The sequence below is a fragment of the Girardinichthys multiradiatus genome, chromosome 11 (genome assembly GCF_021462225.1).
Source record: "Girardinichthys multiradiatus isolate DD_20200921_A chromosome 11, DD_fGirMul_XY1, whole genome shotgun sequence".
In the NCBI taxonomy this organism is placed as follows: domain Eukaryota; kingdom Metazoa; phylum Chordata; class Actinopteri; order Cyprinodontiformes; family Goodeidae; genus Girardinichthys; species Girardinichthys multiradiatus.
In genome coordinates this window covers 38,171,580-38,190,296 of record NC_061804.1, presented here as the reverse complement: position 1 = coordinate 38,190,296, position 18,717 = coordinate 38,171,580, and the positions used below count along the sequence as shown (strand labels likewise).

The 18,717-nt window shown below is 42.4% G+C and overlaps 1 protein-coding gene across 1 annotated transcript in view; it reads right to left on the bottom strand.

The window, feature by feature from the left end:
* The window catches only part of med13a (mediator complex subunit 13a), a 94,941-nt gene that overhangs the window by 10,219 nt on the left and 66,005 nt on the right, over positions 1-18,717 (bottom strand). The window contains exons 9-19 of the mRNA XM_047378967.1: positions 17,339-18,082; positions 15,496-15,712; positions 12,334-12,364; positions 11,047-11,168; positions 10,810-10,900; positions 8,532-8,743; positions 7,257-7,453; positions 2,356-3,278; positions 1,954-2,121; positions 1,570-1,793; positions 218-407 (exon numbers count right to left, since the gene is read on the bottom strand). Coding sequence (XP_047234923.1) covers positions 218-407; positions 1,570-1,793; positions 1,954-2,121; positions 2,356-3,278; positions 7,257-7,453; positions 8,532-8,743; positions 10,810-10,900; positions 11,047-11,168; positions 12,334-12,364; positions 15,496-15,712; positions 17,339-18,082 — 3,119 coding nt within the window. The remainder of the gene's footprint in view (positions 1-217; positions 408-1,569; positions 1,794-1,953; positions 2,122-2,355; positions 3,279-7,256; positions 7,454-8,531; positions 8,744-10,809; positions 10,901-11,046; positions 11,169-12,333; positions 12,365-15,495; positions 15,713-17,338; positions 18,083-18,717) is intronic.

The window sequence follows — 18,717 nt, the reverse complement described above, 5'->3', positions numbered from 1 at the left end:
GCACTCCTCTCTTTATGGCTTTGAAGGTTCCCTGCCTAACCTTTAAAAAAAAAAAAAAAGAAAAGTTATATAATAACTAAACCAAGAGGTGGTGAAGCTGGAAACTGATAACAAAAGGCGACTAAATATTGCATAAAGTGCATAAGAGTCATGGGTTATGTAGAATACAGAATGTGGTGGTTAGAGAGAGATAACTGGAAGTGTTCCTGAAACGTACCGAGGTTGTGTCGGCACACTTGTGCATAGAGCTTGAGCTTGGTGAAGGCGTCACTGTTGTTGCTGGCAGCCTTAAGGAACCAGTCACTGACAGGCTGATCCATAACGCTTTTGGCTCCACTGCCGCCAACAACTACTATGCCGTCAGGGTAACTCCTTGAAATAGGCCGGTGCTGGCCCAGACGACAGGACTGAGAAAAAAAACATAAGATGAAGTGAAATAATTGTTTAAGAAGAGTTATTGTACAGAAATGAGTTTGAAAACCTGCTGAGCTTCAAATGTAGCTGTGGTGTGCACAAAAACATGCTTTATTTTAAGCTAGGCCTTCTTCTGTCATGTCAACGTTTCAGATCATTCTGCTTTGATACAGTGCCTTGGGAAAGTATTCACACCTCTTGAACTTTTTCATGAGGTATCAAACATCAACTTCAATGTATCCATTTTAGAGAATCTTATGTGACAAACCAACACAAATGTGTAAGAAAAAGGACCCATGATTCTCAAATGTTTTTACAAATACAAATCTGAAAAGTCTTGCATGCAATTGTAATAAGAAATCTTTACCCTGACACTCTTAAATAAGATCATGTCAAACCAACTGCCTTGGTTGGTCAGTGTTACTAAAGAGTGCCCATCTGTGTGTTAATTAGTCTCAGTATAAATCCAGCTGTTCTGTGAAGGCCTCAAAAGCTATAGAGGACATGAGTGAACAAACAGCACCAAATAACACAGCAGGGTTAGAGTATAAAGCTGAAACCCTAAGCTTTGAACATCTGATCATGATCACCGAAGACACAGTGAACATGTAGAAGAAGGTGCTCTGGTCAGATGAGACCAAAATTATACTTTTCTAACTAAAGGCAAAATGCTGTGTGTGGACAAAAAAACAACACTGCACATTATTCTGAACATAGCATCCCTACTATTAAACATGGTGGTGGTAGCATCATGCAATGGGGAATTTGTTTTCTTCAGCTGACCAGAGCTGATGGAAAGATGGATGGAGCTAAATACAAAGCAACTCTGGAAGAAAACTTGTTCCTTCCAGCAACTCAAACCATACAGCCAGAGGTGCAATGGAACGGTTTAAAATCAAAGCATATTAATGTACATCTTACAGCTGTTCTCCAACCAATCTGACAGAGCCATTCTGTAGAGAAGAAATGGTGAAATCAGACTATATGCAGCATTTTGTTTTATTCATAAAAAGGTATACAAACCATGTATCATTTTCCTTCCACTTATCAACTCTGGACTACTTTGTGTTGGTCTATCACACAAAACCCACATAAAAATACATTGAAGTTTCCATTAACTGTTAACAGCCGATGTTTTGGACTGTCCTTTTTTACCTCGTAAACAGCTGTGAGGTCTCGGAAGAAGCTTTTGGCACCACTGAGCATGGCTTCGCTGTCGGGACAAACTACTAGGTACCCAATGTCCCGCTGAGAGCCATAAGGATCCAGCAGAAGCTTCTCCCAGTATGGCAAACCAAATGGAGACAGCACCACAAAGTCATACTCATAACCCACCAGGAAGGTGGGGATGGGCAGCGGCTCTGGAGACTCATCTGTGCCTGTGGAGGGGAGAAAAAATAAATCACCAAAACAAAAAGATATTAGCTCGCCTTTTCCTTTATTGTGGAGGGTCAGGAAAAACATCTAAGCCGACCTCAAAGTGCCGTCATCTAGACAACACTAAATAGACCATGCTGTAAACATCTGATGTGTAACTACCATAAGAGCCACGTCCAGCCATCTTGTGGAACTGTTGCCAGGTGAGGGGACCCTGAACCCCCCACGACCGCACCGTCCTCTTCTTCTGAATGGCATCCTGGAGAACAGGCTGCAGCGACATCAGCACCCGCAGCACATCCTGAGAGCACAGGGAACTTACGTCCACCGCTGAAGATCAAGGGAACAAAGGAAAGACTGATGAAAACCCTGGCAGGAACTTTCTCCTAATGACAAATAAAAGCACTATGTTTACTATATTATAATACTAATGTGCCATCTCAGGACTTTCTCTCGTTATTCTCTCTTCTAAGTTCCAGACAAATATATATTCACATTGTGCTACGTGATCAAACAATGCAAGAGTTTTTTTATGGTTAACACCTCTGATGGTCACAAACTCACCATTTTGTTTGGCCCAATGGTGCAGGCAGGTGCTCTTCACCAGCACCTCATCCACTTTGCCGCCTGACATGTTATCCATGAACTGCCTGCCATGTTCCAGAGCCATGTAGCAGTCACCGCGATAGTCTCTCTCCTCCACCCGTACACAGGGGGGCACAGGGGCCCCGCTTGGCCCCCTCGTTACTGCCTCATGGTCCATAACTGAAATGGGTGAAAATGGGTTTGTGCACTGGTCCTGCAAGAGCACAATAAGCTCATCCGGAACCCGATCCCCTTTTCCAACCCCCGTTCTCTCCAGTGAGGAGAGCCGCAGCTCCTCGAAGCTCTTTTCCGCCTCCTTGCTGACATCCGAACCTCGGCCGATAATGTCCAGCTCGTCTTCCAGGAAGAGGCCGGAGCCGTTTCCGTATCGTCGGTTCACAACAGCGCTGAAGCCGCAGGTGCAGGGGTCTTGATCTTCACCATCAGCACCGCTCAGGTACACGCCCACGTCGGCTCCTTTGATGTTCATATTGCACACGCAGATGCAGCAGCTGTCGAAGTTGCAGTCCTTGAAGAGGTTCATGACTGACTCTGAGAGGATTAGCGTAACATAGAGGCTGTGGGCTTCGGGGATGGAGGGGACTGTGGCTGGCTCCACTGAGTTCAGTGGTCGGCACGTAGAAGGCGTAGATGCTGGAGAGTACAGGTCCGAGTTCTCATATTTAAGAGAGCCCTGGACGCTGGAGGGGCCTCGAGGGGTGCGCGGAGTCCGAGGTGTACGTGGGGTGGGGGCTGAGAAACGTGGGGTGGCAGGGGAAGGCAGGATACCAGTGCCACCGTTACTGGGGGGAGCGCTGTTGGACATAAAGGGAGTGTGGGTCTGAGGGGTGTAGGTCTGGGTGTAGTCCTGGTCCATGGCACTGCCCACACTCGGAATATTACTGAGGAAGGACAGATTTAAAGACTGGAGTTAGTACAAGGAAGGCAACCCTATTCTAGGGTACATCCAGGGATCTATGAGTGGATTCCTCTCTTACAATAAAAATTGAGATGTACTGATTAGACTATTTTGCAAATTCTAATTTTAGCTAAAATGTGTCCAGCTACCCTGCTGTGAGCAGTCATTTTTTAAATTTATACTAGAGAGCAGAGGGCACACGTCACATTATGTGTGAGAGAGCAGTAGCTGTAAAACAGGCTTTCATCACTTTGAATCATTGACAAAATGATCAAGCTGACATTTTAACCACTTTTAGCATCCTATACTAGCAATTAATTCAGTTAGCATGACTAACTGAACAGCAGTCAGTCTCTCAGTGTGTTCTCTAGAGAATGTAGGTCTTTACTTCAACCTTGAGATTGACAAACCACTGAAAAGATTTCCATATCCAGCATCTTCTATAACAGAGAAATTGAAACTTTAATTTTCACGGGTAAATGGTCCTTGTCTAGAATAAGTCTTTTCAGCTTTTCCCAGGATTTGTTAAAGGGACGGATCTCTGTGCAGCGAAGCTTGGCACCAGCAACTACAGAGATGGCGGAGATTACTATACAAATTAATTATGTAATACCATTAATTTGTCACAAAAGGTAGTTTTAATATGTTTTTATGCAAGAAAGTAGACCTAAAAACTTCATCTGTGCAGACAGTTCATCAAGTATAAGCCTACTTTTAATTGTTTTTTAATTGTTTTAGGGGCAGCGGCGCTCTGCCTACAGGCTGATCTGGCTGGGGTGGGACTTCCCAACTGACCGCTGCCTGATCTCAGCCCGGCACTCTGGGATTTCCCTATAACTACTATCGGTTTGTGGCGGATCCAAGTGAATATAAAGCGTTTAGTAGAAGTATGTGGTAAATAATCGCAAGTATCAAAATAAAATTTGTGACATTTTACGTTATTGTTGGCATTAATAATTAACTATTTTCAAAGTTCTGTAAGACAAATATTTTAATGCAGTACTGATAATCAGGACACTAATCAGAGGAGTGATTATCAGCTTTTTTATTCTAATAAATAAAATATGTACTAAAAACATGTTCTGTAGTTATCTGATAGGACTTTACTTTATGATAATTAAAGAAAAATAAGCCTGTGAATTCATGAAAAGGGGATATTGTAAACAGGACCTGGTAGCACTTATACACTCACCGGCCACTTTATTAGGTACACCTGTCCAACTGCTCATTAACACAAATTTCTAATCAGCCAATCACATGGCAGCAACTCAATGCATTTAGGCATGTAGACATGGTCAAGATGATCTGATGCAGTTCAAATTGAGCATCAGAATGGGGAGGAAAGGTGATTTAAGTGACTTTGAACGTGGCATGGTTGTTGGTGCCAGTCGGGCTGGTCTAAGTATTTCAGAAATTGCTGATATACTGGGATTTTCACACACTACCATCTCTAGGGTTTACACAGAATGGTCCGAAAAACAGAAAATATCCAGTGAACGGCAGTTCTGTGGGCGTAAATGCCTTGTTGATGCCAGAGGTCAGAGGAGAACGGCCAGACTGGTTCGAGCTGATAGAAAGGCAACAGTAACTCAAATAACCACTTGTTACAACCAAGGCATGCAGAAGAGCATCTCTGAACGCACAACCTGTCGAACCTTGAGGCAGATGGGCTACAGCAGCAGAAGACCACACCGGGTGCCACTCCTGTCAGCTAAGAACAGGAAACTGACGCTACAATTAACACAGGCTCACCAAAATTGGACAATAGAAGATTGGAAAAACGTTGCCTGGTCTGATGAGTCACGATTTCTACTGCAACATTCAGATGGTAGGGTCAGAATTTGGCATCAACAACACGAAAGCATGGATCCATCCTGCCTTGTATCAACGGTTCAGGCTGGTGGTGGTGGTGTAATGGTGTGGGGGATATTTTCTTGGCACACTTTGGGCCCCTTAGTACCAATTGAGCATCGTGTCAACGACACAGCCTACCTGAGTATTGTTGCTGACCATGTCCATCCCTTTATGACCACAGTGTACCCATCTTCTGATGGTTACTTCCAGCAGGATAACCCACCATGTCATAAAGCACGAATCATCTCAGACTGGTTTCTTGAATATGACAATAAGTTCACTGGACTCAAATGGCCTCCACAGTCACCAGATCTCAATCCAATAGAGCCCCTTTGGGATGTGGTGGAACGTGAGATTCTCATCATGGATGCAGCCGACAAATCTGCAGCATCTGTGTGATGCTATCATGTCAATATGGACCAAACTCTCTGAGGAATGTTTCCAGTACCTTGTTGAATCTATGCCACGAAGGATTAAGGCAGTTCTGACGGCAAAAGGGGGTCCAACCCAGTACTAGCAAGGTGTACCTAAGAAAGTGGCCGGTGAGTGTATATAGTGTGTTCACAGCTCACAAAAATATCAGATTTTGTTGTTTCCGACTGCGCTGACACAGATCAACCTGAAAATTGTAGATTTTTCTCAGTGCACTTCTGATTCAAAATATTTCGTCACATATTGGGTGGATTTATTACACAGGCTGGGTAAAAGAAACAAGCAAACAACCACATTTTTTGTAAAGTTTCTAGGAACAGCAACTCTTGTATGACAGCTTCACGTAACGATCTTCCAAAATATCTTGCTGGATATTTAAATATCTCGCATAAGACGGCTAGGGATAACAATTAATACAGAAGTAATGCTGAGCGATCTGATTGCTCAAAAGTTTAATTCTAACTGTGTAAAAACACCAAAAGAGAGACAGAGAGAATGAGAAATGGGTAGCAGGAAAAAAGAAGGAGATAAAAACATTATATAAACACCTCTAAGTGTAGCTCTGAAGTAAGAGGTTATTTTCGGACTGGGCACTATCTGTGAGACCTTGGATGGAGAGAAAGAGGGGAGAGCGACCACAGGGAGAGAGGGAGAACACCATGTCCCTCGCCACACGAGGGGAACTACTCCTGGCACAGACCCATAAGAAGGAAGTCCAAGCTACAGAACATTCAGCATGGGTTAGACACTAAGGCAGCACCTGCGCTACATAAGATCTTTATCACACTGCTCTCTGGCCAGACTTACTTAAAGTGCAGAGATCACTTCCTGTTCTTCCAGGCCTTCCTAACCCATTAAGACCAGATACAAGATTTGTGAGTGCCCCTCTTAAAGCAGATGTAATGCTTGTGTGTTTTTAAAGGAAGCTTACTGTAGGTCAGGGTAAGACCTACAGAGTTACACTTTGATGCATAAAGTATTCTGTCACATGTTACAGTCCTTAGGAAAAGGAAAAAAGAAAAAAACAACAAAAACAACCCTAAATCAGTCAAAACTGGAACTGGCTCATCAGACAATCCAGAAAACCATATAAAGCCTCAGCCTTGACAATCTGTTTTTGATTAATGAGATTCCAGAGAAAGCGGAGGAGTGACTGCAAATTTCTCTGGCTTTATGGAACGTAAAGCAACACAGGGCACCCGCTCTCATTGTTGCTTCATGGTTATGGTTTGTGTCTTACTACTGTGGCCTTACCCAAAGTTATTGTGCCCCTAGTACCACATACAGGACCATGCTGAAGCAAGAGAAAGCAAATGTTCTTTTTTTTATATACATGTGATCATGAGAACCCATCGCATGTGAAAAAAAATTAAGTGAGCTGTGGCCGTGCAGCTGCAGACGTAAGAGAGTTAGGAGTCAGGATGTATGAGCCACTAGGTGGCATGGAGCCATCCCATTGCTCCAATGACAACCCAGCTCCTCAACCAGCTAGGTATTTTTACTCATTTGTCTGCTGTGCCTAAGGCAGCCATGCACCGATAATGGAGCTGGCTGCTACAGTAGTGCTCAGGGAGCGAACAGTTGGTGTGCATGGACAGAAAGATAGCACAGGATAAGTATATAACTCCAATCACGGAGATTTGCACATGCACAACAAAGAAAGGTAATGTTTCACCTGTCTTTGTTTAGGAAGCCCATCACAGGCACAGGATTGAGCATCTCCCTGCCCATGGTCCAGCTTGTTCTGTAGACGCAGTCCTCGGGTAGTTTAATCGGTGGGAGACACTGGCTGGGCAGGGTCTTCAGGGGGGCAAACACGGAGCAGCCGACAAAGGCCTGCCACAGCTCTGGCTTGTACACAAATGAATAGTCCTATGAAGACAAAAACAAAACCAAAAAATGATGAGGCATGAAAATAATTATTGTGTTTCTTAAATAACTGCAAAACAAAAAGCAAACTGTTTGGCGCCTCTCTCTGAGTGGGACTATCACTGCCCCTGTCGGCACGTACAGTTGGGGGGTACAGATGAAAATGTTTGTATCAGAGTCCTTGTGGCCGAGTGGACCCTCAAGCAGATTGGGGAGTACAAATTAGGACTTGAGGTGAAATGAACAAGTGACATTTTCTGGCCAATTTCTAATCGCTAAATTTTGACCTGTGGATTCTGATTGTAGCGGATTCTAATTACTCATCAAGAATTAGAACGTCAGAAAACACACAAGCAGCGATCGAAATATACTTTTACTAGCGTTCCTGCTGTGAGTGATCATTAATTATTTATTATATATCTATTATTTACACATATGGGTAGAGACGAAGCAACACCTTGGCAGATAGTCTGCCGTATAACTGAATTTTACTATTTCACAACCAATAATAAAACAAAAGGATTACAGGGTTGATATTTTTAACATTCTTTAGCATCTTATATCAGCAACTAGCATGGCTAGTAAACAGGACCAGGTGTGTTTTCTTAAAGAATGCAGGACCTTACACAAACTAAGATTTCTGAACGCCTACAATCGTTTTCAAATCCAACAAGAGCGTTAAGCCTCCATGTTAGCTGAGGTGACCCTTGCTCTCTCTGAAAGCCTGAATGAAAAAATAAAGTTTTTCTTCATAAATCGCCTGATTCCAGTCACCAATCGATTTCTCAGTGAATCTTAATTTCACATCAACACACAACATATTTAGAAGCTTTATTTGAAGCATTGAATGATCTTTGATGTGCCAAAGAGTACATATATAATACTTCATATTATTATCAGTTGAAATTCATGCAGTAAAGCTAAATGTCTTTAGTTTATAAGATGGATGTTTAGATGGGTCGTGAAGTAAAACCTAAAATAAGCTCAACATTTACTTTTCACTTGAGTTTGAATCTAAATTACGTCAAGTTTTACCAGCCGTAAAGTTAACCCCAGCAGGATTTATCGGAGCTGGACTCACCTTGATCTCAGACGGTTTGGGGCTGCAGAAGCTCTCCTCCACCTCAATCTTGAAGTGGCCTCCCAGAGTTGAGGTGCCATCCAGCGAGGTCATGCCTGGGTTGGGCTCCATGATGCTGTACTCCTTGCTGCACATGTTCATGGGCGAGTAACCCATAATGTGCTGCTCGAGGGAGGGAGGCGTGGGAAACATCTGGTGCAGGTCTGCTGAACCTGGTGGAGGGAAAAGAACGTGAAGCTGTCAGCATATGTCAATAATGTGTTTGAGGGAATCTCACTGCGGCATTGTTTCCAGTTTTAATGTCAGTCTCACAACTGAATAAGGAGATAACAGATTTCCTGCTTTCTTTTCGAACTCCAAAACAAACATCTGAAAACAACCTATTTACCACAATCCCCGAATTATGCATATGGCTAGATGTGTCGAATGACCCATTTGTTATGTCTGTAATCCAACACGTTCTCTCAAGATACTTGCGGATGTCAGCTGTGCTCTTCTGCAGGGAAACATGACAAACACACTGCTGTCGGAAGCAGTCTCATGTAAATGGGGGGTCTCCAATATTCAGGGGTCGCTACAGCAAGTCAGTACAACTTACACACAGACTTTGAAGAGTTATTAGGGCAGATTCCCTTCTTCAGGCAACTGGGAATCGAACCCAGGTCTCCTGTATCAAAGTTGTAGACTTAGACCCGCTACACCATGAACTGACTCTAAACAGTTTCATGTAAATATGAAATATTACAGAATATGCCGGAGCAGTTGGGTTTAATTTGAAGATTGAATTAAAGCACAAGCTCCCTTTATGCAAAGCTTGTATCTACAGTAGAATGACGGGTTTATGGTGAACAATGTTACTGCAAAGGTGTAGGATCTAATAAAGGTAGACTATGTAGGTGCAAGATGGATTTCAGGGATTTCTGAAAACATTTAAGGGTGAAGAACAAAGCCTTTAGTATTAATATGGAACCTAAAACAAAATAGGCTGAGAATAGATGAAGGGACCCACAAAGAGATGAATGAATGAAGAAATGGATGGACGAATGGACAATGGGATGAATTGCGGATGGATGGAAGGAACAGGGCCAAACGCAAAAAAAAAACTGTTGGACAGATGGAGAGACAAAAGCGCGGATGGAAGGGTGGGCAAACAGATAAAATAGATTACTGGATAGATGAATAGACGGACAGATGGACGGAATGGTGGATAGGAGGTGGAAAAAGGGACAAAAGTGTTGATGGATGTAGAATCGGCTAGACAGATGACCGAGTTGATGGGAAGACGCACTGTTGGATAGAGGAAAATGGAACAAAATCGTGGACGGGATGGATGAATGACACTTAGACTGAAAATGCAAAACATTTTTTCATGCTTGATTTATTTTTCCAAGTGAAACAATAAGTGTATTTCAATGTGCTTTTGTATAAACCAAAAATTCCAAATGGCCTCTTCTTTCAAGTAGAGGGCATTTAGGTTTGCTTTGAGCTCTTTAATTTAATACAGTACCTGCTGAAAGGGGCAACAAGTGCTATTCCGTACTGTTGCGTATAGCATCAAAACAAAAGGTGCTGTCCAGAGAAAATATGGGACAAAACTACATCCTGCTATGTGATGTACACATGTTGTGCATCTTAACAAGATGCATACGCGAGAACCAAAATGAATCCTTTGTGTCCTTGTCCATCATAGCGTAACAGGAAGACATACACGAACGCACCCACACACATACTCAAATGAGAGACCAATTAACCTAAGAACCTAGAAGTTGTGGTACCCGGACAGAACTCCACACAAATGGGGAGAACATGTAGACTCCATCCAGAAAGACCCCTCGGCAGGGCTCAACCCAGGACCTTCTTGCTACAAGACAATGGTGCTAGCAACTGCTTCACTGTGCAGCCCTCATATCACTTATCATTAATGTTATTCTTCTGATGTAGCTTGGTGATGAACAAAATTTTCCCAGGGAATGATAAAGAGCTAGAACCACATATGTTTCACCACTAGGTGGCGAAGCCAAACGTGAGCATCCAACTGTTCCTGAATAATGAAAGCCTTATTTAGTCAAACCAAGGATATGATTTTAATCTGCTTAACTCAAATTGTGGGTAAATGCAGCAGTTGATTTGAACCTGAGGTGGTCTCCAGGAAGTTTTTGTGTAACAATCATATTCTAGAATGGAACTTGCTGTGAGTCCATCCCTGTGGACGCTTTGTTCATGAAGGTGTAGGAACAACAGCAAGGAAGACATCAGCAGGAAGAGGAGAGATACATACTAATACAAGACATAGGGTCCAACGAGGATGGCTTTGGCTCTTTGTTGCCAAATCTCTCATCTGTCCCGTTCACAGGTCGTCTGGTACCGGGCTGTGGATAGAAAAATAAGACATTAACTGGGAATAAGTGACTGTGATAAAGGGAAGAACACAGAATGATGGAAACACACACTGTGCTGCCACACTACGCTGTGTAACGAGATATGCACTTCAGTGTGAACCCAAGGTCTCACTCACTGTCAGGTCATCCTCATCAGAGTTGAAAAGGTTGTCGAGGTCATTGAAAGAAACCACCAGGTCAGTCACGTGTATCAGACTGGTGGAGGCCATGCGGTTTTGAGCAGCCGCATGTTGTGCCTCTGCATATAAAGAGAAACACAGAAGGAGGTGTGATGTTATTGATAAATATTTTTGGTTTGAACCTTACATTCTCCATGCGTATTTTAAGGCTGCTCACGATGCTAGCGAAGCAAAACCTCTTCCTTTGAGCCAAAATGACCTAAAGTCACTTCTAATTCCAATCAAACAGCTGGTTGAAAATCTTCCCAATTCAATTTTTTAAACACTTTTGGCAAAACTAATTTGCAACGAAATTTAAAGGAGAAATATTTGAGGATGATTGTTTGTTTAGGCATACTACCAGGCTACTAAACTGTAAATGAAAGTTCTTTTCAAACTTTCATACAAACATTTGAACCATTTTCACATTGCAACAAGGTATTTATCGGGAGTATTTATGTAACAGACTAATACAGAGTAGTCCCATATTAGAAAGTTGAAGGATTTATTTTATACAACAAAGTAACTGTCAATACTTTGTAGAACCTTTCATTGCAATTGCAACAGCAAGAGGTATTTCTCCACCAACTCTGCTAATCTAGCAGTCTTCTTCGCAAATGAAATCAAACTCCTTCAGACTGAATGACAAGCCACTAAACAGTATTTTTTTCAACCTTGCCACATATTCTCAATTTGATATAGGTCTGAACTTTGACTAGGCCATCTTAACATGAATATATGCCGATCTAAACTTGGGTTAAATAATCAAGTTGAATGGACTCATTAGGACATAGAAAAACACAGAATTTCCAATTAAAAATGCAAACATAATTATGTTTTTCTCCTTTCCAACAATAAACAAACAAACAATAAAACAAAACTTTAATAAAACAAAGAAAAAAAACATGATTTTGTAGGAAAGAGACCTGTAAATCATTGTAGATCAGAAACAAAATAAGCTCTTGCTCGTTTGCGACAAATGTCACCCTATAAATGTTTGCATCAGCTGCCAGTGCTGGTGGGTCAAATTTTGTCTGTCTGCATAAAAAAAAAAAATCAGTCCAAGGGCTTTCTAGCTGCTTCATTTTCAATTCACTTCATCATTATGCTCTGCTTTGCATTGGTCTATTACATCAAATCCTGCTAAAATTACATGTCTGTGGTTGTACACCCCATAAATACAGCACATGAGCTGTGACAGATGAGTGACAGTTGTTAAGTAAACTGTTATGAGAGAATGCTTACCATCTATTTGACTGGCTCCTCCATCTTCACCCTGAGAGAAAATAAACAAAAATCAAATGTTTAAAGCAAACACAAAAGGGACACATACAGGTGAAACTGAAAGACTGTCATATGGTTAATGGCTGAAAAACTACACAAGTAAATCGGATCTATTACAAAACAGGTAAGTGACACCAGGAACTAGCTAACTAAAGACACCAGCACCACCACCAATCAATGTGAAAATCTGGAAAAAGCAAGAAATAATAGAGCAGTGAGAGAAAATTGGACTGAAACAGAACAGGAAGGAGGCACTGCTTCCTTCCACTGTGGCAAATGGGATTTCCAGCATGGACCGCAGTGAAATCAGGATCCAAGGAACGGCTTCTCCGTCTCCTGCCCAGACATCAATATCTGGGAGGGCTGGCCTTCTGTGTGAGCGTGCGTTCCTATGATGGGATGTGTGTGTACACAGTGTACTGAGCAGAACTAGCTGGAGAACAAGACTGTTATGTCCTCTTCATTGATTTCATTTTGCTCCAGGGCTTTTCTCTGACCAGTGCAGGCTATAATTTGTCTCCCTTAAAGGCCCAACATACACACCAAGGTCACAATCTATAGGCAGCAATGATGCCTTAACCCAATATCAATATGTTTGCCTTGGGTGAAAAAATGTGCTTGTGTTAAAGTGTAGTTTGAACTGTTTTAATGTCTCTCATTTCCCTTTTCTACTCATCTGAAGCGGTTTCCATGTTGCATCCTCTACTTAATTCAACAGGAGCACCACTTCTGTGCAGTGATTAGATGTGCCCGTTACAGCATGTGTCACATGGCCAGCAGTGCAATGCAATAGCTCTCCAGTTAAAAGGACCCGTTTATTGCTGCTTGACGTTCATGAATGATTCCCAAAAAGTTGGTTTAACATTCTGACAACAAGTGAGGGCGGGACATTTTTTGGGCTCTAAGACTTCTGCATCATAACGGGATAAAAGAGCAATACTAACATATTTTTCACCCATCTTAAAGAAAAAAACAGCACACTTCACACTGACTTAATGACACATTTGACCATGGTCAGGCTCTAAATATGGAACGGACGGACGGATGGATTTTTTATTTTATTTTCTATTTTTGACAATCAAATTCAAAACTTTTCCAGATTTATTCAGACTGTATTGGAACCCTGTGTCCACACCTAAAATTATATTTCAAAAGTAAAAGTGAACAAAGATTAGTTTGGGTAAAAACCTGGTAAAGAAAAGGAATCTGTGGGTCTGCTTAAACACTGACATATGGGGATGTACACACACACACACACACACACACACACACACACACACACACACACACACACACACACACACACACACACACACACACACACACCACCTAATCAGATTGATTGCAGTTTTATGTTCTGCTGCCTTCATCCCAGCACCACTGCAGATCAGGGGGCATGCAGAGGTATTCACCAGACCGAATGGGAAAAAAATATTTAAAAAATCCCATTTGTGCTGTAAAGACAGAAGGCCGGAGACATACACTGAGTTTCAGTGTATGTCCTTTGGTAGGCTGGAACCAGGGCCATCAGAGTACATTGAGAAAGAGGAAGGGGGCTGATCAAACAGTGGAGGAAACTGAGTACACTAACTATTTGTTGTTCCATTGGGGAAAAGTAACAATAGTGAGTGAGGAATGGCTTCCTGTCCAGTTAAAACATAGCCAGTCAAATAGGATGCATGAAGAAAGTGACTGCAATGTTATTTTTAGTGGTGTGCTGCAAAGGATGCCGATGGCCTATTTTCTACCTCGCCTGCTCCCAGATCTCAAACAAATAAAACCTCTTGTTCAATTATATTTAAAAAAATCATTCCTCTTCAACAGAAAAAAACATCAAAATAAACAACAAAATAAAAATAAAAAGTTTTCAGTTGACAAACTGTTTGACAATAAGCTAGAGGAAAAAAAGCTTTGAGTACATTCTTCACACATCAACATCATCTTAGGTCATGATGCTTGTATCCTAGCAACATCTGAGCGAATGACATCGCACCAAGTGTCATCCGGTAACATAGGTGAACCTTCACCATGAATACCAGAAAAGTCTGGAGACGCACTGTTAAAAGCTTTAATCTGAAGTGCACAGATGCACCACTAATAAAAACAATGGAGTCTCTTCCTGCTACTTTCCAACTGCTAATAAAAAGTAAATCACAGCCATAAAAAGTCCTAAATATGTTCATAGTCATGTTTTTTTTATTTCAGAAAAGGCTGTCATTTCTGTTTTGACAATAAGCCCATCCATCCTTTGAGAGCAACCTGAAAGCTGCTTTCAAGCAAGAAGGGAGTTCAGCGTGTCCAGGTCAAGCAGTTAACATGACATATTATCATGTTACATTAGGTAAAAGTTAAAGAACAACACAAGAATCATGTAGACCTCTCCAATGGTAATCACTACAGTTTTAAATGATCTAAAGTTCAGCAAAAATGCTTCAAAATCTTGTCATATCATTGTCCTGTAATTAGGAAAGATCTTAGTTAGTTAACCATCAAACTTTTAAAAACTGAGAAATATAGAAAGATACAGAGAGCAAATCAGAGTTGGTTAAGAATATACAAATGCAGCTTAACATGTGTGGTTGTAATTTACACAAAAAACGGCTTTCAATCATTTCTTTTTAGTTATCAAGGTTTGTGAAGTCTGCAACAAAAAAAAGATTGTTGTAGGAATGTCCCCTCCTGCACCACGCATCTCTCTGCTGTTCATGTTAACTGAGAAGCAGCCATAATCAAGCCAGTAGGGCAGAAGGGCCCTGCAGAGGATAGTAAGGGGAGCATCTCTACCCTCTGTCCACATACATTTTCAGAGCCGTTGCAGGAACAAGGCTCTAAAGGTCGTTAGATTCACATTAACTCACCAAAACCAGACTGCTACATGGCTTTCTGCTTTAAGCTGTTGAAAGGATTAACTTGCACCTATTTAATATTTTTATATTTTGCTTTTACCTATTTAATTACATTTCATACTAAAAAGATCCTGAAGAAACAGAGTCCAATTTTGTTGTCTGCTATTAGGTACCAACACAATACAATGCTAATACTAAGGAAAGGAATCATGCGATTAGATTTGAGCCCAGCTTCCAACAAAATGGAGCTTGCATGAAGTGAGAAATAGTTCCCCACCTTGTGTTTCTTGCCCGGCTCCCGCTCTCCTCCTCCTTTATCCTTCTTAGTGGAGAATGTGAACTTGACGTCTCCTTCCTCGAAGGCATAGGGGTCCACTTCGGGTTCGTGATCTCCATCAATTACAGCAGCAGATAAGTACTGGTTTCTCCTGGCTCTATACATTTGAAGGCGGTCCTCGGACACCTTCAGTGGCATTTTAGATGTAGACATCAGTCTGGAAAAAAATCCAAAGACAAATGAATTCTTAACGTAACTAAACCGTAAGAAATTACAGAAGCACCATTTAGAAAACTGAGGCCAACTTCAAATCTTTTCATAAAGCTCCAGCCCACAAAAAAAGATATATTTTTTTCTTATCTTTCTGCGCTGATTGGGATTTAATGTTTCATAAACAAAGACAAACTGACCGACGTGACAATTTAGCATTCTATATGTGGGATTAACAGTTAGCATCACTAAAACAGCCTTCTCCTTGTGAATAACCAAGAGAACGTAGACTTCAAAGAGACTTTTCCAAATCCTACATGTTGCATAAAAGGTTCAGAGAGGATGATTACACAAAAAGGATTGAACAGAGGAACTGGTACTGTTAGGACCTTCCTGTTATCTGTTCAAAGTCTTGCTCTCATTTGCTCTCTTGCAGCCGGAATGACACATTTGATCAACAATACAGTTTCCCCAAATATTTCTTACATCTCTTTGATTCTTCTGACCTTGTTCAACCAGTAACAGCTTTCACCCTGAAGAGTGTGGTTGTCAGTCTCTAAAAACAAACCGTTAAATACTGTTGTTATGGAGGGCAATTCTACAAGTGGAGTGCTCAGTGTGAACAGATGGCACCTTACAACATATGTCAGTGTTGTTGTCATGCTTATGTGCTGCAACATAAATGTCAGCGACTGCAAACAGTTCTGACAGCTGCCATGAGGCCCAACCAATACAGCATGTTTGCCTTCAATTTTATTTCCACAGCATTTCTGAAAACCTGATGACTTCAGAAAAACCTGTCCACACATTTAGAAGCTTACAGCCTGTTGCTGTGGCATCATTCTTTAAATCCTACATGCCGCTATGACTGCAGATCAGGGAGGAACATGGAATGGAGACAAGGGAAAACAAAAACCCGCCACTGGGCAGGAGAGCAGAGACTGAGCCAGCTGATGTGTCATCCCTCCTTTGTCCTGCACCTCTTCTCGCTCCACATGCTTGTCCAGCCCAGATGTAAGGCGGTGTGTGCACTGGGCCGAGCAGGAGATTAGTGGCCCTTCAGAGCTGTGGCTGGAAGGATTACACCTCACTAGAAAAGGCAGTCCAAACAGCTGGCCCCTTGGGACTACATAACCCCACAGATACAGTAATCCCCCCAATTCACCTACTCCTCATCCCACTGGTGACTCCCTTCACAGTAGAAATGCTAATCCCCAGCTCTTTCCAGCTATGCTTCCTTGCTAGCAGCTTTTTCTTAGCGCTATTCTGTCTCTGCGGCTGCTGAACTGATAGCTAACGGACAGGAACTCTTATCAGCTTCAACTCCATTCCAATAGCCGGGCTTTATCGTTATCTAAACCCATCATTACTCTTTGAAACGTGTTTTGTGTGTTAGAATCAATGAGTAGTACTGGGCCTCCACATTCATAATGTATGATGTCAAAAGGCCACATAGCAGGAAATGAACATACTGTGTGCAGCTAAGCACTACACAGAACACGGAAGGGGTGAAGAGAGAGGATGTAAGACATGGGATCATAGATGCAAGGACGGGAATGTTGTAATGTAATATGATTGATAGATACTTTAATAATTGCTGTTTGGGTGTAAAGCTTTGATTGTTGACGCTCACTCTGTAACGGAGACCAGGTCCTGCGATGCTGCGGCCTCCTCCCTCAGCTTGTCTCCAGGCAGCAGCGGTGTGGGCAGCTCGGCTTCTTTCCTCCGGGGCAGGTTAAATAACCTCCATGGTGTGTGGGAGCTGTCGTCCTCCAGGTTGACTGCTGAGCCCACGTACACAGTCGGCTCCGGAGGCTCAGAGAAGGCAGAGATTCCTGGATGGGAGTGGGGGTTATGGGAGTGAAAGTGCTGATTCATACTCTCAGAGCCACCGGGGTCCTCGCCGCCACCCTTCGCCCCAGCCAGGCAGGGCTCTGGGGGTAGCTGGTAAAAGTGTTGGTTGTTGGGGGATGAGGGGTTCTTTATGCCCTCCCCTGACTCCTCTCCGCGCTCACAGGGGTGGGGGCTAAGTGGTGGGGGTGGGGGTGAGTTGGACTGTTCTGAGGGCCCAGCGCCGATCGCTCCACTGTGGAGCTGGGGACCTTTTGGAAGGCTAGTAACATCCGAAGATCGGAATCGTCCCCCATCCTGAACCCTCATGGCCAGCCTCTGGCCTACTGTTGCTTCAGTCTCTATGGATGTTTCATCGTTGGTCAAGCTGCGGTGATGGAATGGCGTTTGGGGTCTCTTCTGCTGCTTGTCACTTTTCTCTGGCTTCTCTCCTCCAGTTTTGTGCTTGGTTGGAGGCTGGGAGGGCTGACCCGTCAACTGTGTTTGGCCTGGAGTGCTGCCTGTTCGCTGCTTTCCTGATTTGTGTCTGAAGTGAAGAAGACAAGGGTTATAGCATAGATGGAACAGTAAAACTAAAGGGTTACACAGACCTAAACAACTGATGTTGTACACTAATGCACAAAGATAGAGATCATGTCCCTAGTTTAAAGGAATATTTTGAGATGAGCTTGCCATCTATATCAATGCTGTTGCAATTTAAACTAATGTTTAAATAAAACAATCTTTTAACATTAAGAACAAGAAATCCACCAAGGATTTTAACACACTTGGTTAATCGGAGGAGAAACTAATGTTTCTCCCTGAAATGATTCCCATCAGTACAGGAATAAAACCTGCAACAGCACGCCATCCAGCAGAGGTTTCTGCCCCCTCCTCCCTTCGCTGTCAAACACCCTGAATAATGATAAATTGTTAAATATGAAGACTAATATGCTTGTCAAAATGTAGACTGGCAGCTATTTTGCTGACTGTGGCCCCCTGTGTTGGTCTTCAAAGCCCCATAGACTCAGTACCTCTTCAAAATATCTTTGAGCAAGACCTTCATATTCACCACTTATCAGAAAATCCATTTAACAACAAACTCCCATGTGTGTTTTGTTTTCCTGGGGTTTTATCTGACAGACCAACACAAAGTATCATTGTGAAGTTGAAGGGAATTGA